The following is a 27,346-nucleotide window of genomic DNA, read 5'->3' on the forward strand; positions in this document are numbered from 1 at the left end:
AAAAATGACAAAAAATGACAAAAATGACAAAATGACAAAAATGACAAAAATGACAAAAATGACAAAAATGACAAAAATGACAAAATGACAAAAATGACAAAAATGACAAAAATGACAAAAATGACAAAAATGACAAAAATGACAAAAATGACAAAAATGACAAAAATGACAAAAATGACAAAAATGACAAAAATGACAAAATGACAAAAATGACAAAAATGACAAAAATGACAAAAATGACAAAAATGACAAAAATGACAAAAATGACAAAAATGACAAAAATGACAAAAATGACAAAAATGACAAAAATGACAAAAATGACAAAAATGACAAAAATGACAAAAATGACAAAAATGACAAAAATGACAAAAATGACAAAAATGACAAAAATGACAAAAATGACAAAAATGACAAAATGACAAAAATGACAAAAATGACAAAAATGACAAAAATGACAAAAATGACAAAAATGACAAAAATGACAAAAATGACAAAAATGACAAAAATGACAAAAATGACAAAAATGACAAAAATGACAAAAATGACAAAAATGGACAAAAATGACAAAATGACAAAATTGACAAAAATGACAAAAATGACAAAAATGACAAAAATGACAAAAATGACAAAAATGACAAAAATGACAAAAATGACAAAAATGACAAAAATGACAAAAATGACAAAAATGACAAAAATGACAAAAATGACAAAAATGACAAAAATGACAAAAATGACAAAAATGACAAAAATGACAAAAATGACAAAAATGACAAAAATGACAAAAATGACAAAAATGACAAAAATGACAAAAATGACAAAAATGACAAAATGACAAAAATGACAAAAATGACAAAAATGACAAAAATGACAAAAATGACAAAATGACAAAAATGACAAAAATGACAAAAATGACAAAAATGACAAAAATGACAAAAATGACAAAATGACAAAAATGACAAAAATGACAAAAATGACAAAAATGACAAAAATGACAAAAATGACAAAAATGACAAAAATGACAAAAATGACAAAATGACAAAAATGACAAAAATGACAAAAATGACAAAAATGACAAAAATGACAAAAATGACAAAATGACAAAAATGACAAAAATGACAAAAATGACAAAAATGACAAAAATGACAAAAATGACAAAAATGACAAAAATGACAAAAATGACAAAAATGACAAAAATGACAAAAATGACAAAAATGACAAAATGACAAAAATGACAAAAATGACAAAAATGACAAAAATGACAAAAATGACAAAAATGACAAAAATGACAAAAATGACAAAAATGACAAAAATGACAAAAATGACAAAAATGACAAAAATGACAAAAATGACAAAAATGACAAAATGACAAAAATGACAAAAATGACAAAAATGACAAAAATGACAAAAATGACAAAAATGACAAAAATGACAAAAATGACAAAAATGACAAAAATGACAAAAATGACAAAAATGACAAAAATGACAAAAATGACAAAAATGACAAAAATGACAAAAATGACAAAAATGACAAAATGACAAAAATGACAAAAATGACAAAAATGACAAAAATGACAAAAATGACAAAAATGACAAAAATGACAAAAATGACAAAAATGACAAAATGACAAAAATGACAAAAATGACAAAAATGACAAAAATGACAAAAATGACAAAAAATGACAAAAATGACAAAAATGACAAAAATGACAAAAATGACAAAAATGACAAAAATGACAAAAATGACAAAAATGACAAAAATGACAAAAATGACAAAAATGACAAAAATGACAAAAATGACAAAAATGACAAAAATGACAAAAATGACAAAAATGACAAAAATGACAAAAATGACAAAAATGACAAAATTGACAAAATGACAAAAATGACAAAAATGACAAAAATGACAAAAATGACAAAAATGACAAAAATGACAAAAATGACAAAAATGACAAAAATGACAAAAATGACAAAAATGACAAAAATGACAAAAATGACAAAAATGACAAAAATGACAAAAATGACAAAAATGACAAAAATGACAAAAATGACAAAAATGACAAAAATGACAAAAATGACAAAAATGACAAAAATGACAAAAATGACAAAAATGACAAAAATGACAAAAATGACAAAAATGACAAAAATGACAAAAATGACAAAAATGACAAAAATGACAAAAATGACAAAAATGACAAAAATGACAAAAATGACAAAAATGACAAAAATGACAAAAATGACAAAAATGACAAAAATGACAAAAATGACAGAAATGACAAAAATGACAAAAATAACAAAAATGACAAAAATGACAAAAATGACAAAAATGACAAAAATGACAAAAATGACAAAAATGACAAAAATGACAAAAATGACAAAAATGACAAAAATGACAAAAATGACAAAAATGACAAAAATGACAAAAATGACAAAAATGACAAAAATGACAAAAATGACAAAAATGACAAAAATGACAAAAATGACATATCATGTCACTTTTGTCAGTTTTGTCAATTTTGTCAATTTTTTCAATTTTGTCAATTTTGTCAATTTTGTCAATTTTGTCAATTTTGTCAATTTCGTCAATTTTGTCAATTTTGACAATTTTGTCAATTTTGTCAATTTTGTCAATTTTGTCAATTTTGACAATTTTGTCAATTTTGTCAATTTTGTCAATTTTGTCAATTTTGTCAATTTTGTTAATTTTGTCAATTTTGTCATTTATTTCAATTTTGCCAATTTTGTCAATTTTGTCAATTTTGTCAATTTTGTCAATTTTGACCCTATTGGAATTTCACGCAATTATTTTTTCAAAATCCTTGTTTTCTTCACTTCAGAGATTACCCAGAGCGAACGTTTTATTTTTTTAAACACATGGTTGGGCATCTTTATTAAATTGTATTCTTTCAGTCCAACCCATTCGCGATAAATCAGATCCTATAGAAATCGCTGGAAAATAATCAACATATATGTGGCGTTTTACAACATAGTTTCGAACACAGTTATCGTTTCGTAAATTGCTGTAATTCCAAAAACATAAATCGAGATTATACTTATTATAAAAAAAATCATAGAAATCATTCATAGATCATACAGGATTTTCTAGGATCCAGCCATTCGAAAACCCACAATTGGTTTCAAATTATCTAAAAATTATGGAATCATTTTTGATTCTTTATGGATTGAATACGTTCGAAATTCTTGAATCATAATTGAATGATTCAGAATATAGAATTGTATCATGTGTTTATAATTGTTTGTCTTTTGAGTAATTTACAGGCTGTAAGAAAGGCTACAATCCACTGTCAAGTGTGTTAAATTGCGTTTTTGGTATTTCAAAACAAATTTCTTTTTCAAATATAGGTATTTCAAAAAAAGGAAGCCCCATTCGTTTTTCTTTACTCTAATGAACTTTGCATTTGAAGTTCCCAACCAAAATTCAGCCAATTTCGTTAAATTCAGAACGTCCCTGCTGTACACCATGAACACTAATTACTGGTTGATAAACCGTAACCGCTCTCTGATTATCTCGTGTTACGACTTTCAGTAATTTCCACCTACCGGGAGCCTCTGCCAGGCTGGACGGACAATCTCAATGGACCCTCGGGGCTCTGCATGTGGACTGTTCGTGGCTGGATTCGGACCATCTGGGGTAACGCTTCGAAAAAGGCAAATCTGGTCCCAGTGGATTATTGCGTCAATGCCATGCTGGTGGCGGCCTTCGACGTCATGAACCGAACTCGACGAATTCAATCAATTCCTCCTGAAATGACGACGACGACGACGACGACGATGGACGCTGCTGATAAGCGGGATAATTGGAAGGAAGATAATTTCGAAGGCTGTCAACTGCCGGGAAAATTCCTGCGCCAGGAGCTGCCAACCTACAACTACATGTACCCGGAAAATAATCTGACCTGGGGCAAGTATATGCAGATGGTGTCTCTCGGCTTCGACAATCGGCTTCATCAGATTGTGTGGTGAGTATAGAGCTTTGGGCAGCTGAAATCTTTTGACCCTGCTAGCATTCCGGTGCTATTTTTGGAACCTTAAATTGAAATTTAACCTTTCATCGAAGATAAATGTCAGGGCTAAATTTATAAGAGAAGGGATGGCAATTGCCTTGGGTAGCTAAATGTAAACTATGATCATTGATAAGAATTTGCATTTTTTCACTTCAAATGACTTCGTTTACTGTGGTCCAAAAATAGGACTTATGTTTGCGTGATGCCATTTTCCTTGGCCAGCTTGAAGGCCTCAGCCAAGTTTATATGGAAATTTCACATCATTTGTCTCAGCTAAACTGCAAAATACACTTTGTTTTCTCTAATGGACCCTTATGGACGTGCTTCGAATGCTTTAAATTATGGTTTAAAAAATTTAACACATATTCTTTAGAAATTGAAGATGATACTAGTTACGATAAAAAATTTAAAAAGCGTAAATTAACATTTATAAAGAGTAAATTATTCTACTGAATCGAATAAAGATTCCCTTTTCTTCGATTGATTTGATTCAGTAAATAAACACCTATACGCTTTGGTGATAAAATCTATAATACAATAACGTGCAAAATACTAAAATCCCTCCTAATATACTCAATTGAGATACGAAATCAAGATTTTTCTAAACATTTCTCCAGGTTGAAGAAAATTGAAACGTTGTTACACCCATAGAGGAGGTTGCCAAAATCTAATTACTATTAAACGAATCGCTGTGCCGAAAATGCGCTGAAAAGTGTACTGTATCAAAGATGATATGATTGAAAAAGTACGATTGGCATAAAGACTCGAGCTCCCAAGCATCGATGATTCGAAAATTTAATTTGATCTCATCGAACAAAGTTTGAGGTTTTTTTTTTAAATGTCAAAACTAGAAATGATATTGAAACTTTTTTAACATTATTTCTTTTTCAACTTTTTTTGATATTCTTTGATACAACTTCAATCTGCGAATCTATAATTTAACAAGCGAGAAAATATTGATAAACTGTGATTTCTTATTTTGTATAACAGGAAGTTAGAAAATAAAAGACTAACGAGCTCATTACGGAATCTCTTGTTATAAATGTCATTTTATAAATGATAACTATACACTTGTTGTTGACTAGAAGGAAATGTTAAGAAATTTTTCAACTATCCATTTTTCCTGAGCTACTTCATATCAGTGCAAGGTAATCACATCGAAATTTTGATGATTCTCAACTTGCAACTATACGTTCGGAAAATGAATATTTAAGATAAGTATTTGATTAGAATTGCTGTGAACTCAATAACGATTTTTAAACACTGATATTTATTAAATTATTCTGTTATATTTTTCTTCTTTTCGGGTGTAATTTTTTCGGCTATCAGTCTAATTAAATATCAAAGACGACTATTTATTTCTGATCCAACGTTTCGATCCTTATAGGATCATGATCAGGGACTGTAATTTTATTACATGTTAACAAAGTTTTATAAATCAGTTCACTAATTATAAAATTGCTTACCGAGAATATGTCTACTCTTTGTTTTGGATTGATTTGGTTGATCAGATAAAGCTGACTAATATATCTATTTATTTCAATATTTTTTCAAATAAATTTGGTACTGTTGGACTAAATTATGTGTGTGAACTTACTATTGTAGAGAATATGGGAACAAAGTTAAATGAAATCTGAATGTTCTGAATGGAGTCTGAATAACTTCTTTGAAATGCTCCTATAAGGTTATTCAATAATTGCATTACTGAGACATATGATGTCTGTGAACTAAGAATCCATTATACTAGTTTAAACGTTAGAAGTGATATGAGAGAGACGAGAGCGTTTATGTTAATCGGATTCCATTAGAGAAACTTAACGAAAGAAAAGTTTGATAGTGTGTGTACACTCGAAACAGAAAAATTGTTTCGCTCGCCGAACAAGATGGACAAAAATTCAGTTGATAGATTTTTGTTGTGTCGGATGTACGCCCTTCCGAAATTGGTCGATTCACATTTAGAATTTTGGAAATATCATCGAGAAAAATCCTCCGGACTCGACAACTATGTACATAGTTTTGCGGTTGAAAACCCGATTTGTCCTCAAATTTTTAGATTTATATTCACCAGCATCAAAAAGTTGTCACACAGTTTACACTTTCAGTCAAATAGGTAGGAAAGTGAAAGTGTAAACAGTGTGACAACTTTTGGATTTATTGTAAGACAAAACGGGTTTTCAACCGCAAAACTTTGTGCACAGTAAGTTAACACACAAAATTTATTCCAACAATACCTAAATTTATTTGAAAAATTATTGTGAAACAAAAAATACAGGATAGCTTTCTCTGATCAGGCGAATCAGTCTTAACCCCTTCCTTCTCATGAGGTTTTTTCACGGTTTAAAAATAGAAATATTGATTTACAACTAAAGTTTTAGAACAAAAGATGCATAGTTTAAGGCTACTTTAATGATCCATTCGATAAATTTGGGTTTTGAGGTGGATCATATATCCTCCAGAGGTAAGATAACAACACGTATGGTGCAAATGAAAATCAAGAAATAATTTTAAAAAAAACATGGAATTTCACCACTTCATTGATCACAAACTAAAAAGATCCTATTTGGTTAAAAACTTCATTGGAATAGGCATCCCTCGATAGTTTATTTATTGAAATATTTGAAGTTTTATTTTTTGCCTTGGACAAAGGCCGCCATGACACTTTGCGCAAGGAAAACAAAACATGCCGTTTTTCGAGAAAAACACGAACTTTTACAAATATTTCGAGACATGTGGATATTTAAGCAGATGCAATAACTATCCTGAAGCGTTTTTTTTTTTACGAAATGATTTTCATGAGTATTGATAAGAAGCTTCACGAGAAGAAATGTACGTTTTTTTTCCAGTGTATTAACAGTGATAAACTTTACTTACTCCAAAATTTATATGTTTTAGTTGAAATCTAAGTAAACCATCATTTGATTCTGCTTGCATAAGCAACTTTCTGCACGTCAGTATTTTTATTTGAAGGAAATTATAAAAACTTGACAAGCAATTGAACAACATTTGACGACTTGATTTAAATTCGAAAAAAATCCGACTTTTTTGCAGCTTTTGATCTGCCAAGCAAAACCTAGCGAACAGATTTTCTTCAAATTTTGTGCAATGTTTCTTCACTCATATCTACATATTCGCCCAGTTCAAGTGCGAGCTGTGCAAAGTTATGGATCACCTGTGCTACCATGGAATGGAAAGGTTTAAGGTACTCTTGTGCAAACTCTTATGCGTCTTCTACGTGCTATCACATCGCAATATACAATAAAAAGTTACTCTCATAAAATTCTCACCGTTTTTTAAAATGCACCGTCATTTCAGTGTTAAAACAGACAGCTAACTTTTTTAGCCGTATTTGAGAATAAGAGTTAAAAAAAGCACGTTACTCAACTATCTGAGCCATAGATTAAAAGAAATATTCTACCCACTTTTCCAAACATAAGTGAATGAAATCTTTGATAAAACTTTTAACCAAGATCATTCATTTTCGGACCCGACAATTCCAAAACTTTTATTTCAATGTTTGCCAATCATTGAAAGAGAGAATTTTAAGAAGGGCATGATTTAGAACATGGGTAGCCAAATCACACATTTGACCCTTGGCTACCTTTTTGTGGCCTGCAAAGTTCCATTCAGAATTTTCTAATAATATAGGAGTTTAATCGATTCATACCATTTTTCTATATTTGAACTGACATTCGTATCAAAGGGTGGTTTGAAAGCCCCAGGAATAAGTTAAAATCCCCTATTCAAAAAATGACGAAATTATTTAAATAACTCAGTACAACAAAATTTTACTGCTCAAGTTGTTAATTAAGCTTAAAGTTACACCAAATTTTAAAATATATTTATGAAAGACGTACACACAAGATTTTACCAAACAGAAATTTAGTATGTTTTGGCTTTGTAGAACAAGCTAAAGTATGTTACCCTTTACTTCATTGATCCTGAATTTTTACAAAAATATCATTAAAATCAGATTTATCTGTTCAAAACTATAGTTTGAGAATCATTAAACAAATTGCAATCGAATCACTTCACTTTAAAAATTATATTGGAACAGAAACTTCTATTTTGTGATTCGAAATCTATTTTTTAAATTTCGTTTACCTATCAAAAAATGTTGAGATTATTGAATATCGAAAATATCGAAACTCTGCAATTCAATTGTACTTATTTTTAACAGTCAAATTCAAAGTTATGAAATGAGTCTCTTAGTTTTGAGTTTAAAAATTTATGTTTTCAGTGAAGTTTTGATGAACCATTGGATAAAAAACCACGCTCAAGGCAATTAGTCAATCCAAGAAATGCACGAAACGCATCGTTATTTCGTCTGTCGGCTTCGCTTTCTGCCCGAATCACCACCCACCGTACCTACTCGGAGAGCAAACAAACACGTTTTGCTGGACGAGGTGCTTGTAGTTCTAGAAATTCAGGAATGATTTTATGTTTATAATTTTCATATTTTTGTGAAATCTCACAGCGTGAATTGTAGCACCTCACTAGAATGGAGATCAAATGTGCTTTCCAATGAATATACTCTTGGTTGGTCCAAACAAAGTAAAAGCACTGATAATCCGGGTACAACCTGACGGTGGACCACAAAAACAGATGAAATTTCAATTTGTAAAAAAATCGCGCAAAGTAGTGAACTTTGAAAAATTCCACTAAATTCAATTTTTGTTGCATCAAAAATCTAAAGACAGCTAAATGTTGGAATTTTAATACATTTTGTAGTCATATTTTTTTCAAAACTCTACCATCGCTCAAACAGTATTTACTAGCAATCGAATAAAAAGTAGGTTTTTTAGACCACTTTTTTGAACTTTTTGTGACCATTTCATTAAAAAAAAATTTAAAAAAAATTTCTTGTCTTCATGATGTAGGCATTAACTTCAGCTTTCATATGCATAAGACAAATATTTTTTTGGACGTGTAAAATATGAACTACAGCAGTTTTCGTGAGGCATGTTTTTTCGGATTTTTTTTCTTTCATGCTGAATAACGAGAAAACTAGTAACATTAGCTATATATAATGTTCTAAACATATTTCACTGACATTACAAGGTTTCTTTTGATGTAAGTTTTGTTTAAATCGGTCTATCACGCCAAAAGTTATAACGATTTGAGCTTGTGGTGTCAAATTGACACCACAAGTGCTGATTAGGGTAATGAAATCTAATGCGGATGAGGGTTAAAGCAGTAAAAATAAGAAAAATCTTTTTTTACTGCTTAGATTTAATGAGATTGAGCAAATGTAATAGATTTGAGGCTATTTTTTTTACTACAACTTTGAGTACCGTCAAACGGGGCATCATGCAATAGCGGGGTTTTATGCAACATTTAATAACACCACACTGAATCAATTTTTAATTAAACGTATTGTAATTAAGTTATCTTTTAATGATTACAAAATTATGATGACATAATTTCTCGCATCTTTAGCTAGTTTTTAAAGGTTTATTTATTAACAATTTGGAAATCGAGCAATAATTGTACAAATTTTAACATTTTTCGATGCCGTAGAAAAATTTACCAAGTATGACGGATTGGCTTGATAAAATTACCTACTTTTTACTGGTTTCCTCATACTATACCAACACTGTTAATGTAAAAATATTTTTCGAACAATCACTCATTTTTTTAAAATAAATATTTTTATAATTCAATTAGGTGTAAAATGCAACAAAATGCTTATAAAAAAAACCCTGTAAATCTCGTGTCCATGTGCTATAATATGAATAATTTGCATCACGCGTTTGTAAACATTACTGCAATTGGTGTTTTCATGCGTATTGGTCTTTAAGGCATCGCAAATATATTAAAAACTTTGAATTTTCATACGCGTTCATAAGATTTTTCATTAAAAACAAAGTTTGTTGCATGTTACCCCATTTTCTGAGGGGGGAGGGGGGGGGGGAATTGCATGTTTTTGGGAGATAAAAAATAACTAAAGAAATAAATAATTTTTCTAACTACGCCAATTTGATGTCCCATCAACCTGAAAACTTTTGATGCATAAGGAGTAGGATTAATTGTGAAAATAAGTTTTTTAGATGCCATGGAAGTTGAAAATTGTTGCATGTTGTCCCAGTTAACGGTATTGAAGTTATTAGGCAACACGGAAAAAAATTGAGTGGTCATCCCAAAGACGCTGTCATGATAATGTTACCATTTCAGCGCTATAGTATTTTCAACCACGAAAAGTTAAACATCGATTTTGTGAAAGGGCGCATGAAACAATATTGAAATTACTATGTACCTGGTAATTTTCGATAACTCTCAATGTTTGTTGTCGAAAATACTATGGTCATGATAATTTCATCATAATTTCTATCACAACTACCGTCCGCATAGTAATTTTGACATTGTGGCACCAATTCATATCAACAAAATACTACGCACATCGTACTTTTGAGAACAAAACATATTTGACTCAAAAACATAAGTGCGTATGATAATTTTACTATGGTAAACATTCTTGTTGTTTACACTAATTCAGGATCATTAATCATCAAACCCGTTTGTAAAAAAAACTAATTTTGAGCTGCTTTAAAGTTAAATAACTTTGAAAATCATTCCAAAGCACCGGGAGAACACACTAACATTGACCGACGTGTGTCGGAAGTGTGAATTTTCATGTTTCAAATAATGTCATAATGCATGCATGCAAATAAACAAACAAACATACATAGTAATTTAACTATTTAAATCAAGCTCCTCGCTCCTCCTAATCTTTGTCATAACATAAACTAGTTTCATCATGAAACATATTAATTTTACTAGGGACGAAGTAAAACAATGCATCATTTCATTGACAATTTTACTAAAACGCAGTCGAATTTACTATGCGCAGCCAAATTGAGCACATGGTAAAATAGCTATGCGTAAGGTATTATAAACAACAAAACATATTTGACTCAAAAATATGGTCGCCTGTTGTTCGTTTAAACCACGGATTTAGTAATTTTACTATGCTTTTTTTTTTGTGTGAATGGATTGGTTTGAAAATTTGTGCACGGGAGTTTTGTGGAACGAGCAATCGAACTCAGATATCCAATATTGTAAAAAAAAGGCCATCCAAAGGAGTTGTCCATATTAACAGTTTAATTCTTTGGAAATAATTGCGTTGTTATGCTACGATTGAGTCGAGATTTATTCACGGGTATAAATGGTTTCCAAGTCAGCATCAAACGACAGATTAAGTGATCATTCATATTTCTTGCTCATTTTTTACTATAACTTAGCGATCATGCATCGGTTTGAGACAAAAAATTATTTTTCGAGAAGAGCGATAGATCTCTGAATTTTATTTGTGTACAAGACGACAGAAATGGAGTCATCAAAATTAACTGTTCAATATTTTTGCAATAATTACGTGAGATTGTATCGCGTCGAGAAGAAAATCGATACACGTGGTTTTATTGACACAGTCAATTGATTCCTGATTTAGAATTTAATGAAACGATTTTTTTTCGGGGACTTTTACCCTATTGGATGATTCATCCCTTAAATAAACGAAAAAAAAATTCAATTCGGAACAAAGAGGGTATGAATAAAATGAAAAATAAATATGAAGGGCGAAATGTCCACATTTCCCTCCCCTCCTGTTCTAAAAATAAATCAAATAATATGAAATGAAAGATAAATTTCTGATAGCATAAGGCAACAAAACTCAAATTGGAGTTTAAAATTTCAGAGCTGATTTAGACTGATTTGGAAATGTTGAACAATTTGCGCATTTTTTAATGTAAAATGTTACCAAGACATTAAAAATAAATCAAAAATTTTGATGACTGCAAGTTATTTTGACATCAAAGAAAAATTTACATAAACTTTCTCGTAATTTTTTTTACAGTCCCAAGGAGATACAGAAATTTGACTAAATTAAAAAAATTTGAAATGAAATTGATTTCACATATTTTTGAAACAAAACGTTTTGCAGTCTGTTAAATAGACGTTAAATAAGTTCAAATGTTTAATATAAAATAATTTAAAACACTTTTTCGTGATGTCTGAAATAAAGTAGGACATAATATCATTTTCAATTTCAATTTCCCAAAAATCGCCGAATTTAATTTTTTCTGGCTAAATACTAAAGCATTGTATCTCTGAAGTTATAAAATCTAGACACAATTTTGATGTTTCACGAAATAATGGATAATTAATAAATTTAAAAACAGTTTTTATTTTGTATGTCGATTTGTTGTTTCATTCAGCTGCTATTAAGTAAAAAAAATTCTGAACTTTAAAGTAAAACGAGCCATAGCACCAATACTAGAGGAGAATCTTAATAAATTGCTAATGAAATATTCAACTTTTTCGTTTGATCTTAAACTGGATAGTATCAGAATGGGGGTAGGCTTAATAGCGGCACGTTATCCAAACATACGGGAAAATTGTGTCGATCTTGACACTTCATCCTTTAATACTCCTCAGTCTGAGCTTAATTTTATTCCTCTGAGTTTAATTTTTTGAATGATACCTGTTCTTATACTCACTTATTAAATTTTTGGTATTCAACGAATTATGAAATTCATAGAAGAATTGTTAGGACTCGGATTGGCCGATCTTTTTTTTTTTTTTTTTTTTTTTTTTTTTTTTTTTTTTTTTTTTTTTTTTGTAAAGCGGCCCACCACACTCCCCCATACCAAGAGGCTCGTTTGAGCCCCCTGGTAATGGACGCTTTCTGTTCTCAGCATGCCTGACAGCAAAAAACAATTATCAACAACAACTTAACGCGAGCAAAATTTACTCATGCTGAGAACTTAAAAAAATATTTACATTATGCGGGGAAAGGGTACGATACGATAAACTAAATTTAACATGAATCTCAGTGAAAAATGATTTCCTTTTAAGAGATCAATTTTATTTAACAAAACAACAAAAATTAAACAAGAATCTATTAAACTAATGCTTTACAAAAGAAAAATTAAAAAAAAAAGTTTTACTACTACATGTTTTCCTACCAAATTAAAATTAACAGATTAAAAATAAAATTATTGACTAATACACAAAAAAAAAACTGGCAAGGTGATTTGGTTATTGACTAGAGCATTCCTTTGAGGTGACGAATGAGTTGGGTTTTGAAAGAGTTACGGTTGTTAGTGCTTTTAAAGACTTCTGGAAGACTGTTGTAAGATAATGGTCCAATGTAGGAGATTCTGCGTTGACCGAAAGATGTTGAACAGCAACTTTGAAGCAAATGATTTGACTGACGAGTAATTCGAGAGCGAGTGCCTGAGCTAAACAATAAATTACGGTTATTATCTGTCACTTCCATCTGTACCGTTGAGCCGTCAACACGTACGCCGGAGCATCGTATCGTTGCTGTGTACCTGCAGGAACATTTTACATTATTTATTTTTTCCTTACCTGTATTTCAATCAGCACTTTTCAGTGCTAAAATTATTTTCATTTTCTTTTATTTATATTTTCTCTTTTCTTTCCAGCATGGGGAAGTCTTCGGCCGGCTCAAGGGCCGGAAGAAAACGGATTGCTGAACCTAATCCAGGGCCATCTGCCAAAAAAGTTGAAATTTCCAATTCATTCGATGTCCTTCATAACATCGGTGATGAGGAAATATTCATATTTAATTCTGATAAGAGTACTAAGAAACCTTCTTCTTCTTATACTCTTAAAAACGAAAAGATTCCACCAATAACGGTCACGATTCCTGACTTCAATGCCTTTCGAAAAGAAATCGTCACTTCCGTCAAGGATGTGAAGATTTCTTTTCAGATCGGTCGAAGGGGAACTGCTCGTATATTGGCGGAATCTTTTAATGATTTTCAAAAGGTTTTAAATTATTTGAATAATAAAAAACACCAATTTTTTACGTACGACACTAGAAGTGATCGTCCATTTAAAGTTGTACTTCGTGGTCTCACTGGCGATCAGACAACGGATGAGATCACAGCTGAATTAAATTCTTTGTTAGGTTTTTCTCCAATTCAAGTAATTCAAATGAGGAAAAGAACCAACACGAATAATATCAGTAATGTTGGTTTTGCTCCTGAACTTTATTTGATCCATTTTAAAAAGGATCAGGTTAATAATTTGCAAATTCTTGAAAAGGCTCGTCTTATGTTTCATTGTCGAGTCAAATTCGAACCTTTTCGTAAATCTTCTACCAATTTTCTTCAAAATATTACGCAATGTCGTCGTTGTCAAGCTTTTTGTCATGGCACTAAAAATTGTAGAATGAATGCCAGATGCATGTTTTGCGGCTCATTCGATCATGAAAAATCTAAATGCCTTTTTGGTGGTGATAAGCCAAAAACAGAATTTTTTAAGTGTGCAAATTGCGCAGGTAATCATTCCTCGAATTCGCTAGACTGTCCCATCAGGGCAAAAATTATTGCTTCTAGGAAAAATCCCAAAGTTTCCAGAAGAGTTTCTTCTCCTCCTTCCACTTTTTCGTCTTCACACGTCGGGCCGGCAAACAACCTGCCTGTTCGCATTCAGCCTCGGTCTACATTAGAATCACGGCTGGGTAATACCCGAAGTGATTTTAATGTTACCTGGGCTGATTCTGCGCCCCAGACTCGTTGTTTATCGTTCTCAGAGGTGGTTGAAAATGGGTTGCCCTCTTCAGGTTTAACTAATAAAAATGGGAAAAAACCAAGTCTCAACGTTCATGCGAAGGCTTGGGAAAATCCCCGAAATTCAAATACTTTTTCTTCTCCTTCCTCTTCTGATTCTAACAATTTTGTTGATTTGGGTGAGATTACTGAGGAAAAATTAAAATTTTTGCATCAAAATTTAATGGAAATGATGCAACTTATGTTGAAAGCAAATTCAATGTTTGAAGCTTTCCAAACTTCTTTTAATTATGCTAACAAAATTATTATGACTTTACGATTCCCTCATGGATCCAAATAGATGTTTAAATATTATGAATTGGAATGCTAGATCTTTGCTGGCTAACCAAGATGAGTTCTTTTTATTTTTAAAAACCCAAAATATACATATTGCTGCCATCACTGAAACTTTTTTAAAGCCAGACAATAACTTGAAAAGCAATGCTTTCTTTAAAATTTTACGAAATGATCGACTTGATCGACAAGGTGGGGGTGTAGCTATTGTCATCAATAGTCGTCTCAAATTTAGACTTCTTCCTTCTTTCAATACAAAAGTCTTAGAAACAATTGGAATTGAATTAGAAACTTCTATGGGGAAAATTATAATTGTTGCCGCATATTTGCCTTTTCAATGTAGCGGTGAACAGAAAAATTTTTTGAAGGGAGATTTACAAAAACTCACCAGAAATAAATCTAAATTTTTTATTATTGGTGACTTTAATGCAAAACACCGATCTTGGAATAATATTTCATCAAATTCAAATGGGAATATTTTGTTTAATGACTGCTCTGCAGGTTATTATACTGTTGAATATCCTAATGGGCATACTTGTTTTTCTTCAATTAGAAATCCCTCCACAATTGATTTGGTTCTAACGGATTTAGGCGAGCATTGTAGTCAATTAGTTACTCATGCGGACCTCGATTCAGACCACCTTCCAGTAACTTTCTCTTTATCCCAAAGTCCCATTGAAAACCCTTTAAAATCAACTTTTAACTTTCAAAAGGCTAACTGGGAGCGATATATGAATTTTATTGAACGTAATTTAGATGTAAACGTTCCACTGAATTCAATAGAAGATATTGATTTGGCTGTAGAAAATTTGACAACTTCAATAGTCAATGCTAAAGCCGCTTCAATACCTAAAGTTAAACATAAATTCAATCAACCTTTAATTGATGATGATCTTCAGTTTTTGATACGACTGAAAAACATTCGTCGACGCCAATATCAACGTACTAGAGATCCTTATTTGAAATTAATTTATTGCGACCTTCAAAAAGAGATCAAACGTCGTTTAAATTTCATTCGTAATGAAAATTTTGCTAAAGCAGTAGAGGACATAAAACCCTACTCAAAGCCATTTTGGAAATTAACTAAAATTCTAAAAAAGCCCCAGAAGCCAATTCCTACTTTGAAAGATGGGGATAAACTTCTTTTAACTAATTCAGAAAAGGCTCAAAAATTAGCCCAACAATTTGAGTCTGCTCATGATTTCAATTTAAACGTTGTAAGTCCAATTGATGCTCAAATTTCCCTAGAATTTGATGATATTCTTTCTAAGCAAAATGTGTTTGAAAGTTCTTGTGAGACAAATATTGATGAACTTAAATTGATTTTCAAAAAATTTAAAAATATGAAAGCTCCAGGGGAAGATGGGATTTTCTATATTCTTCTTAAAAAGTTGCCTGAAAGCACTTTAAATTTTTTAGTTAAAATTTTCAACAAATGTTTTCACTTGGCCTATTTTCCCAATAAATGGAAAAATGCCAAAGTAACTCCAATTTTGAAACCTGGAAAAAGTGCTTCAGAGCCTTCAAGTTATCGACCAATTAGTTTGCTTCCATCTTTAAGTAAACTATTTGAGAGAGTTATTTTGAATAGAATGATGATTCACATTAATCAGAATTCCATTTTCCCTGATGAACAATTTGGTTTTCGTCATGGACATTCTACTACACATCAACTTTTGAGTGTAACTAATATGATTAACGCTAGCAAATCTGAAGGTTATTCAACTGGTGTTGCTCTTCTTGATATTGAAAAAGCTTTTGACAGTGTTTGGCACAAAGGTTTAGTAGCTAAATTAGCTCGATTTGATTTTCCTGTATATCTCACCAAAATTATTCAAAATTATTTGACTAGCCGAACCTTACAAGTAAGCTATCAAAATTCATGCTCTGAAAGGACACCCATTAGAGCTGGTGTCCCTCAAGGCAGTATACTTGGGCCAATTTTATACAATATTTTTACTTCTGATCTTCCTGATGTACCAGAAGGAAAAGGTAGAAGATTATTTGCTGATGATACTTTGCTTTCAGCAAAAGGTCGAAATTTACGGGTGGTACGCAGTAGATTGCAACAAAATTTAAATTCCTTTTTGAATTACTTGAAAATGTGGAAAATTTCTCCTAACGCTTCCAAAACTCAACTTATTTTATTTCCGCATAAGCCAAGAGCAAATTTTTTAAAACCTAATGGAAATCATTCCATAACTTTTAATGGGGTTTCATTAGAATGGTCTGATCACGTGAAGTACTTGGGACTTACACTTGATCGGAATCTTACTTTTAAAAATCACATTGAAGATATTCAATCTAAATGTAATAAATACACTAAATCTCTTTATTCTCTCATCAACAGGAAATCCCGGTTGTGTCTGCGAAATAAGATGCTCATCTACAAACAAGTTTTCCGACCAGCGATAATGTATGCGGTTCCGATTTGGTCTAGCTGCTGCGCGACGAGGAAGAAAGCCATCCAGAGGATTCAGAACAAAGTTCTGAAAATGATTTTGCGGCTTCCACCTTGGCACAGCACCGAAGATCTTCATCGGATTGCAGGCGTTGAATCTATCGAAGAGATGGCCAACAAAATCATCTCCAACTTCAGAGGCAAATCGATGCAGTCTTCCATCGCAGAGATTCGTTCTCTTTATGTTTAGTTTAATTTTAAGATAGTGTTTAGTTTTAAGTATAAAATATTTTTGCAATTACAGGATGTTCTCCTACATTAAAAACTTGATTGCGCTCAGCAAATTTAAATCTTATAAATAAATTTTTATAATCTAGTTACTTATAGGGCTATGAACAGTTCATTATTGAGCTGAACACCTAGTTTAATGCAATAATGTAATATAAGTGTAATCATGGTTTGATACAAATAAAGACATATTAAAAAAAAAAAAAAAAAACGGTTATTATCTGTGGAGTTTAAATTATCGAACACGTACATTAATGTTTGCAAGCTGCACAGTTTAGATAATGGCAAAACATTATGAGATGTACTTGAATAAAGTAATGAAGTTGGATAGAGGAAAGGTAGTTTGAAGATAGTTTTCATACAACGATTCTGTAACGTCTGCAACCGGGCAAGAAGGGACAAAGATGCCCTCCCCCACACTGCTATAAGGTAGTTAAACTAGGAATGAATGAATGCAAAGTAAAATTTCATTAGAACATGGCGCGGTACAAAATTCCTGACTCTCCAAAGAATGCCACTCAAGGACGATGTTTTTGTGATTATGTTGTTTATATGAGGACTCCAGGAAAGTGTTTCATCCAGTGTCAAACCCAAGTATTTAAAGTTGTCAACTTTTTCAATTGTAGAATTTGCGAAAAAAAAAAGGTGATAACTGCTGGTGATAACTCTTCTGGACGAGCGAAAGATCATGTACTTGGTTTTCGATAAGTTTAGAGTTAGAAGGTTGCTGTTGAAGTATTTGTGAAGAATTTCTAAGTCTTTTTCCATTTGTTCAACTATAATCTTTGGGCAAATTCCAGGATAAAACAAAGCAGTGCCACCCGCAAACAGTCTGGGAATGCCGTGTAAAGGTAGATTGCTTAAATCATTGATGTATAATAAGAATAACAATGGCCCAATATTACTGCCTTGTGGTACACCCACATCAAGTGGTTCCAAAGAGCTTTCTGTTTGGTCGATAGAAACGAATTGTTCCCGACCTGTAAGGTAGCTTTTAATGATGGTATTAGCAACACCCCTTATACCATACCGATCAAGTTTTTTGAGGAGTATTTCGTGATCTGAAGTATCAAAGGCTTTTTTCAAATCTAGAAACAATCCTCCAACGATTTTCTTTGTGTCTATATTTTCTATGACAGAATCAATCTGTTCACACATAGCTATCAATGTACTGCAGCCGGCTTTGAAGCCGTATTGCAGGTTGTATAAAATATTATTTTCATTAATGAATTGGTTTAGTCTGTTTATTAGAAGTTTTTCAAACACTTTACTGAATACGCTAAGCGTTGAAATTGGACGGTAATTGTTGATACATGTGGCATCACCTGATTTAAAGACGGGGACAACTTTTGCGATTTTTAAGATTTCTGGATAAATTCCCGTTTCCAACTCAGATTTTAGATTTTTTGGATCGAATCCTTTGGCATGAAAGAAATTAATAAAATAGATTGGTTCATTTTCGATTCGATTCTTTGGATTCTGACCCGAGGTATTTATATCCAAATATTTATTACCAATTCATTGCCAAAGAGTGCCATTTGTTGTATATTTATTCGATTTTGATAATTTATATTAGATCAGCTTTTTTGGATTTTTTGTCGGAATTTTTAAAACAACTTGAGTACGTAAATAGAAGCGTGTATAGGCGTTTATTTTTACCAAAGACAAAAGGTTAATGCGTTTTTGAAATTTCGTGATCTTTTTTATCCTGTTAATAACAAAAAGCTTCTTTTTTTGTTAAATGCGAAAAAGGTCGATCTATCAGAAACCGATCTTCAAGCTCCCATTTTTTAGGTGGATCGATCCTTCGATCCGTCAATCTGAATCGATTTTGCAGATCTATCTTTTCCTGAAGATCTAAAAATTCTAGTAATCAACCATTCCAGGCGACCACCCAGTATTTCTGCAGTACTTTTTTCATTATTTAAAAATAATTTTTCAAACATCAGTTAAAATTAAAAAAATTGTTACATTATTTATTGAGAACGTAAGAATCGGAATTGTGAAATTTTCAGAACAAAAATTTCAAAAAGGGCGCGTTGTGGCGTCACGACTTCAACTCACATACCAATTGCACACGGAAATCAAATTAACATTTTTCTGAGGTGGAACTGATTTCAAAGTTGATTTTATCTTATTTAGGGATGCTGATTCCAAATATGCAAATATTTGTTTTTCTAGCAGTTCTGGTTTTCGAGATAACTTTTGAAATATCGTTTAAATTCATTTGATCAATTTGTGCACTTTTTAGGGAAAACTGTAGAACATAACAAAAATTTAGAAAATAATGGTTTTAATTCAATGATACGCTTTCCCGAAGACCACGAGAGATTTTTTCGTCTGAGAAAAAAAATCATTGAAACTTTCTTTTTGTTTATTTTTTTTCAATTCTGCAAAATAAGAGAATTTGGACGAAATTTTTAAGAAGTTTTAAACCAAATTAAACCTTAGATATTTCTTAAACCGAGAGTCAAATCGTTTTGCAGTTTTCAACAAAGTTGTTGAATGGATTGAATCGTTATAATAAAATACTCTCATACTTTCCTCGGTGTTGTGAAAAATAGTTGTAATGCTGTATTTTCCATAAAAAAGGATCTTTTTTAATTTTCAAAGCGTCACGACGAGCTACAACGAAGCCTCTGGCCTGCAGTCAATTTTGACCGCAAAAGTGTGGTTCCTGGCCCACAGTGCGTTGTATGCCTAAAACTAAATTATGTAGGCTTAAACTGAACTTTAAATTGAATGGACTATTAAAATGATAATAACTTCTGCATGCATAAATCAAAACTGATGAAATTTTCAGTAAAGCTACCTACTTGTGTAAAGTTTACATGTGCATCGCATTGTGACGTTTTGTCAAGTGGTTATTGTGATGCGAAAAATTCAGAAAAGTCCCAGTGGAAGACTCAAAAAGAGCTTCAAATCAACTATTCGACTAAAGTTTATAGGGTAAATTATTTGAGGAGCCAAAGAGGATTTAAAAGTGTACTGATTCAATCTAATTTCACTATTCCAGAAGTGAAGATAATTAATTCCATGAAGGTAGGGATTATAAGAGGTTTTATCAAGCGCAAACCAAAAATATGGATTGGGGAAGTGAAAAAAGTAAATTTTTTTTACTAGTTCATTTTGTTGACCCATAAACGAGCCAGACTTCATTTTTGCAAGATAAAAAATTGCTCGCCGTAAAAATAAACAAAATACGGTGGTCAAATCGTGCGCAAAATATTGGAACCGCTAGCTAGGAGATATTATGAAAAATATCGTAAAGGACAGCAAAACGAACCCATTAGTGGGCACCCGGCAGGTTTCCAGTCAGAAACTTTTTGTTGACCAGTTTCACCTGGATGTTCTGGAGATGAAAAAAGAGAAAAATATGAAAAAGTTGATGTCAGCACTTGAGGTGCCTGACGATCTTCGAAAGCTGTAAATCAGTCAGTTTAACATAACTATTGACACAATGAATGGTTAAATATACAGTGAAGGTATCCTCCAAATGCGACCTTTATTCCTATATAACACTTTCATATGTCCTACAAAGTTGATACTATGATTTTAATGATCTGGAATGGTGCAATTACTCGAAAACAGATTAAAAGTCTAATATGTTGTTTTTGTGTCGAAGGAGGACAATCTGCTAAAATTGTCATAGCTTCGATCATATTAAAAGTTTTGAGTAGTTTAGAAAGTCAAGCTTCAGGAAACAAAAAAAGTAATAAAAAAAGCTTTGATTTGGAAAAAGGGTGGTATATAGTCTGAATTATAGATGGCGCCCATGGCGCCCAAAAATAAAAGCTGATGAACCTCTTCATTGAACGCTATCTCAAAAACCACTTTACAGAACATCACAAAAATTTGCACATATGAACATTACATTACTAGGTAGCTTCACTGATAATTTCATCAATTTCCACTGATGCATTCCAATTGAATTCACGAAACTAAGTGTTTCTTTTTTTCGAATACAATCCTTATAACGTAGGCTGATTTATTTTTCTATAATTCACAGGAACTACTCCTTCATCATCACTTCTAACAGGCACCTATTCCGGATGTTTTCTTTCCTGGGTCACACCATTCCGGCTGTTTTGCTTGATTTTGTTAGAAGGCTTCGTCGAAAAAAGCCTATGTAAGTATAAATCTTCTGTAAATTTTTGAAGAAGCCAAATATGTCTTTTTCAGAAATTAATTTTGTGTGTTTGATGAATCTTTTTTTTTTTACAATTTCGTTTATTTGAAACGGCTCTGACCGCTGGTTTTACGGAGCCAAACTCTTGTTTTTGTATTTACAAATTTTTGTTTAAAACTAGGTTAGTTGAAGAAAGAACAAGGCAAAGGGAAAAGAGATTTATATACGAAGATCGATAGATTTTAGGTAAAGGTATAACTCGAACATGTAGTCTAGGTCTACCGCAGCCAACACATCCCTCACTGGAACGTTAGGTGGTTTTCCTCGGGCCCGAAGGGTGTCTATTAAATTCGCTCTGGCGATAAGGTGGTCCTCACACGACCAAACAATATGCTCGATGTCATGGTAACCTTGACCGCAACGGCACAAGTTGCTGCTAGCAAGATTAACACGATAGAGTAACGCGTCTAAGGAACCATGATTGGACATAAGACGGGAAAACGTTCGAATAAAATCTCGACTCAGGTCCAACCCATTGAACCAGGGTTTGAGGCTTACCTTCGGGATAATTGAGTGCAGCCACCGACCAAACTCATCCTCGTCCCATTTCCGCTGCCAGTTGACAAGGGCGTTTTTATTAATTAAAAAGTAGAATTCGCTGAAGGCGATTTGACGATGATAAACATCGCCTTCAACCGCGCCCACCTTTGCAAGAGAGTCTGCCCGCTCATTGCCTGATATTGAGCAATGAGAAGGGACCCAAACAAAGGTGATTAAAAAACTTTGCCTAAATAAAGCACTCAATGTTACCCGTATCTTCTCAAGGAAGTATGGCGAGTGCTTTCCGGGTCTTATTGAACGAATAGCCTCAACAGAGCTTAGGCTATCCGTAACAATAAAGTAGTGTTCAACAGGTCGGGAGGCTACGTTGTCTAGTGCACAATGAATTGCTGCTAATTCTGCTGTATACACTGAGCATGGGGCTTGAAGACTGTAGGAGGCACTATAAGTTTGTTTGAACACTCCAAACCCGGTACATTCGCCTATAAGGGATCCATCAGTAAAGTACATTTTATCAGCATCGATGTGTCCATACTTTTCATCAAAAAGCCTAGGAACAATAAGAGAACGATGATGTTCCGGAATACCACGGATTTCATGCTGCATGGACAAATCAAACTGAACAGAATTATTGTCGTAGGCAGGGTGACAAACACGAATAGGAGAATACGACGAAGGATTAACCTGCATAGACATGAACTCATGATATATGGTCATATATTTTGAATGAGGAATTTGCTCTAGAAGCTTTTCAAAATTTAAAATCACCAATGGGTTCATGACCTCACACCTGATGAGGAACCGAAGAGATAATGAATAAAACCTATCTCTCAGTGGGAGTACGCCTGCCAAAATCTCGAGACACATGGTATGTGTTGAGGGCATACAACCCAGTGCTATTCGAAGACATCGATATTGAATACGCTCGAGTTTAATAAGATGTGTTTTGGCAGCTGATTGGAAGCAAAAACTACCGTACTCCATCACTAAGAGAATAGTTGTTCGATATAACTTGATGAGGTCTTCAGGATGGGCTCCCCACCAGGTGCCGGTAATTGAACGGAGAAAATTAATTCTTTGCTGACATTTTCCTTTCAAATACTCAATATGAGTTCTCCAGGTGCACTTGGAATCAAACCAAACCCCAAGGTACTTAAAACACCTCGATTGAGTAATCGTTCTGCCTAGGAGTTGAAGCTTAGGTTGAGCAGGTCTATGTTTTTTAGAGAAGACAACCATCTCCGTTTTCTGTGGAGAAAACTCAATCCCAAGCCCCAAAGCCCAGGAAGACAATCTGTCTAAAGTATCTTGTAAAGGTCTGTGCAGATGAGACTCAGTAGATCCTGTGACAGACACCACGCCGTCATCCGCAAATTGTCTTAGAGTGCAGCCTTCAGAGAGACAACTGTCAATGTCACTTACGTAAAAGTTGTACAAAAGTGGACTCAAGCATGAACCTTGTGGGAGGCCCATGTAAGAGGTTCTTCTAATTGCAATGTCTCCGTTAGCAAAGTTCAGATGTTTCTCACAAAGTAGGCTGTATAAGATGTTGTTCAATAGAGGGGGCAGACCTCGGGAATGCAATTTCTCTGACAACACCTCAATTGAAACTGCATCAAAAGCTCCCTTTATGTCAAGAAACACTGAAGCCATTTGCTCACGTTTTGCATATGCCATTTGTATCTCTGAAGACAGCAAACCAAGACAATCGTTTGTCCCTTTGCCCCTTCGAAACCCAAACTGAGTATCTGAAAGAAGGCCGTTTGTTTCCACCCACTTATCCAAACGAAACAAGATCATTTTCTCCATCAACTTCCGTATACAAGACAACATCGCTATAGGGCGATAGGAATTGAAATCGGATGCTGGTTTTCCGGGCTTTTGGATAGCTATAACTTTCACCTGTCTCCAGTCTTCGGGAATAATGTTAAGCTCCAAGAATTGATTAAATAAATTTAACAAGCGAAACTTTGCAGCATCCGGAAGATTTTTCAACAAGTTAAATTTTATTTGATCAACTCCCGGAGCTGAATTGTTGCAAGAGAGGAGAGCAAGTGAGAATTCAACCATCGAAAAATTAGAATCCATTTCACTCCTACCTGGTGGCACATTACGAATAATTTTTTGCACAGGTGTTGAATCAGGACAGACTTTTCGTGCAAAGTTGAAGATCCAACTATGGCTATATTCCTCGCTTTCATTAGTTGAAGTACGATTCCGCATGCGTCGTGCCACATTCCACAATGTACTTAAGGACGTTTCGCGTGACAAACCTCCCACAAAATTGCGCCAATAGGCCTGTTTTTTTCCTTTGATCAACTTTTTGAATTGATTTTCAAGGGTACAATACAATTGGAAGTTGTCAAGTGTACCATGCTTTCGGAAGGCTTTAAATGCTTTTGATTTTTCGGCATGCAATTTGGAACACTGGCTGTCCCACCATGCATTGGGGGGTGTTCGACGAACCGATTGGTTTGGGATGGGTTTCGTTTGAGCTTGAACCGCACTTTCATGAATCAAGCGAGCTAGGAAGCTATATTCCTCCATGGGAGATAAGCCATTCACAGAATCTAGGGCTGTAGTAATTGCATCTGCATATTTCTTCCAGTCGATGTGTTTTGTGAGATCATATGCCATATTTATCGTGTTCGAAGGGTTGACCCCATTGGTGATTGTAATTTCAATTGGCAAGTGATCACTACCATTGGGATCAAAAATCACCTTCCACTGGCAATCCAATGATAATGAATTTGAACAGAGTGAGAGGTCAATTGCACTTTGTCTTGCAGGAGGTTTAGGTACTCGTGTTTTTTCACCTGTGTTCAAAACTGTTAAATTGAACCTGTCGCAAATGTCATATATAAGAGCAGAACGACTATCGTCAATTTGTTCTCCCCAGACAGTTCCATGTGAATTGAAGTCACCCAGGATCAACCTTGGCTCAGGAAGTACTGAGCACAGGTCCTCTAGGTGACTTCGATCCACTGCAACTCTCTGAGGCCAGTATAAACTGACAACACATAAGTCCTTACCTCTTATAGTTGTATGACATGCAACAGCTTCAATTCCGCCTGATAAAGGAAGGTAGATTCTGTAAAAGGAGTGGCGCTTATTGATCCCTAAAAGCACTCCTCCATAAGAATCGTCACGATCCAAGCGGATAATATTAAAATCGTGGAATGAGATGTTAGATTGAGAAGAAAGCCATGTTTCGGATAACGCAAAAATATCGCAACTAGTTTTGTGAAGAAGATGTTTGAACGAATCGATTTTAGGAATAAGACTACGACAATTCCACTGTAACACAGTGAAATCTCCGACCCCTCGGCTTAAATTATCCATCGAGAGAGATAAACACTGAAAGGAGGGGCCAAGTTTGCATCAATTGCTGGAAAAAAGTTTTTATGATGGGAAGCATCGAGGTAACAATGGTTTTGACGGAATCGGAAAGATCAAAAGACGAAAATATTCCATTCACAATGTCGGACAACTTAAAGAGTCCGGATTTGGTGTTTGATGATGGCGGAATATCATTGGTTGATGAGTTTTTCGAGGTAGTTGCAACTGCTGGATCATTCGTAGGAGTGATTTTCCCCTGGAATCCAGGAGGAACTTGTTTTATTTGGTTGTTAGTAAAGTTGAATGGACGATTTACCGGAGGCATTTTTCGTTTAATCTTGGAAGAAGACGGTTTGACTCGCTTCCTGGAGTTCTCCATCACGACAAAAGGTTGTCCTTCATCATCCGATGCCGTATCCACCTCGTCATCTGGCAGTGCGGCAAAAACGTTATTTGATTGGGCCGGTGGAGAAGCACTCTTAAGTATTGCAGCATATGAACGTCTAGAACGATCTTGTAACGAACGTTTCTGTTTTTCCCATCGAGTCTGAAACGCATCGCATGCAGAGATATCATGAGGGTTGCCTCCGCAATAAATGCATTTTTGTTCTGATGATTGGCACGCTTCCTCCTCATGATTCTCTTTACAGCAGCGCGATTTGTTGGAACAATGCGATGCTGTGTGCCCTAGGGTTTTACAATTGCTGCAGTTCATAGGACGAGGTATAAAAAGCCGAACTGGAAGCCTCAACATTCCGTCTATCAAGACATAGTCAGGGAGGGCGGTACCTTCAAAGGTCACACAGAATGAAGCTGACGGAGAATACTTTTTAATTCCATTAACAGAGGTGGCAGTTCTGAGTTGGCGGCAATCCAAGACTTTGACCGAAGTCGAGTCGAGGCTCTTGAACTTGCCAACCCCATTGGTCTTAACGTATTCTGCCGACAGGCTCATATCTGTGACCACGCCCTCAATTTCTACATTTCGAGACGGAATGTAGACGTGGTATTCTAAAATGAAATGCTGACTAGCCGCAATTTCGTTAGCAGCCTTCGAACTGGTTACCACAACTCGCAATTTGTTTGGCGTGACCTTGGTTATATTGGTAACGGAGGACCACCTTGCCAGATCTTTTGTTATCTGAATAATATTCAAAATTTTTCCGTTTGGCTTGGGCCGAAAGAAAACCACCCACGGACCAGCAAAAGATGAATTCTCCGGGTACACTTTGACCCGAGGGGCAACACGAGTTTTTGAGGAAGACTGAGACGAGTTGTCTTCCGAAAGCACAGCACCTGGATGAACCGCCTCATCCTCAGAGATCATTTTCTCGGAGGCGCTCGGTCCTCCCAGGTGCCCAGCATTTCCGTGAACAACTCGACCATCATCCACAAAAACTGGAGAGACTAATCCCTCGTTTTCGCTCATATTCTATTACGGAGACAGAAATGTCTTCCGTAATAAAATATGATCGAAATACAATAATCTTAATCTAGCAATAAAAGTGAAAAGATAGCAAAGTAGAGTAGGGTTAGATAATGAAAAAAAGAGAAAAATGAAAAAAAATACAAAAACTTGTTTTTATTCTGGCTGATAAGCGCCTCCGTTCGCACAGTTGTGAAGCAGTCTAGCGGCTTTGTTTTGTGGCCGTCCCTCACTCGCTATTGTGTTGGCTCCAATATCCAAATAAATCGTTGGTGATGGCTTCAAGGTCACAACGTGGTTGTGAGAGTTTTT

At 33.9% G+C, this 27,346-nt stretch overlaps 1 protein-coding gene across 1 annotated transcript in view; it reads left to right on the forward strand.

Moving 5' to 3' along the window:
* Positions 1-27,346, forward strand: part of LOC129743029 (fatty acyl-CoA reductase wat-like) — a 52,934-nt gene that overhangs the window by 22,665 nt on the left and 2,923 nt on the right. The window contains exons 5-7 of the mRNA XM_055734972.1: positions 3,423-3,448; positions 3,545-3,977; positions 21,589-21,708. Of these exons, the coding sequence (XP_055590947.1) occupies positions 3,423-3,448; positions 3,545-3,977; positions 21,589-21,708 (579 nt within the window). The remainder of the gene's footprint in view (positions 1-3,422; positions 3,449-3,544; positions 3,978-21,588; positions 21,709-27,346) is intronic.

The sequence above is a fragment of the Uranotaenia lowii genome, chromosome 2 (genome assembly GCF_029784155.1).
Source record: "Uranotaenia lowii strain MFRU-FL chromosome 2, ASM2978415v1, whole genome shotgun sequence".
Lineage (NCBI taxonomy): Eukaryota > Metazoa > Arthropoda > Insecta > Diptera > Culicidae > Uranotaenia > Uranotaenia lowii.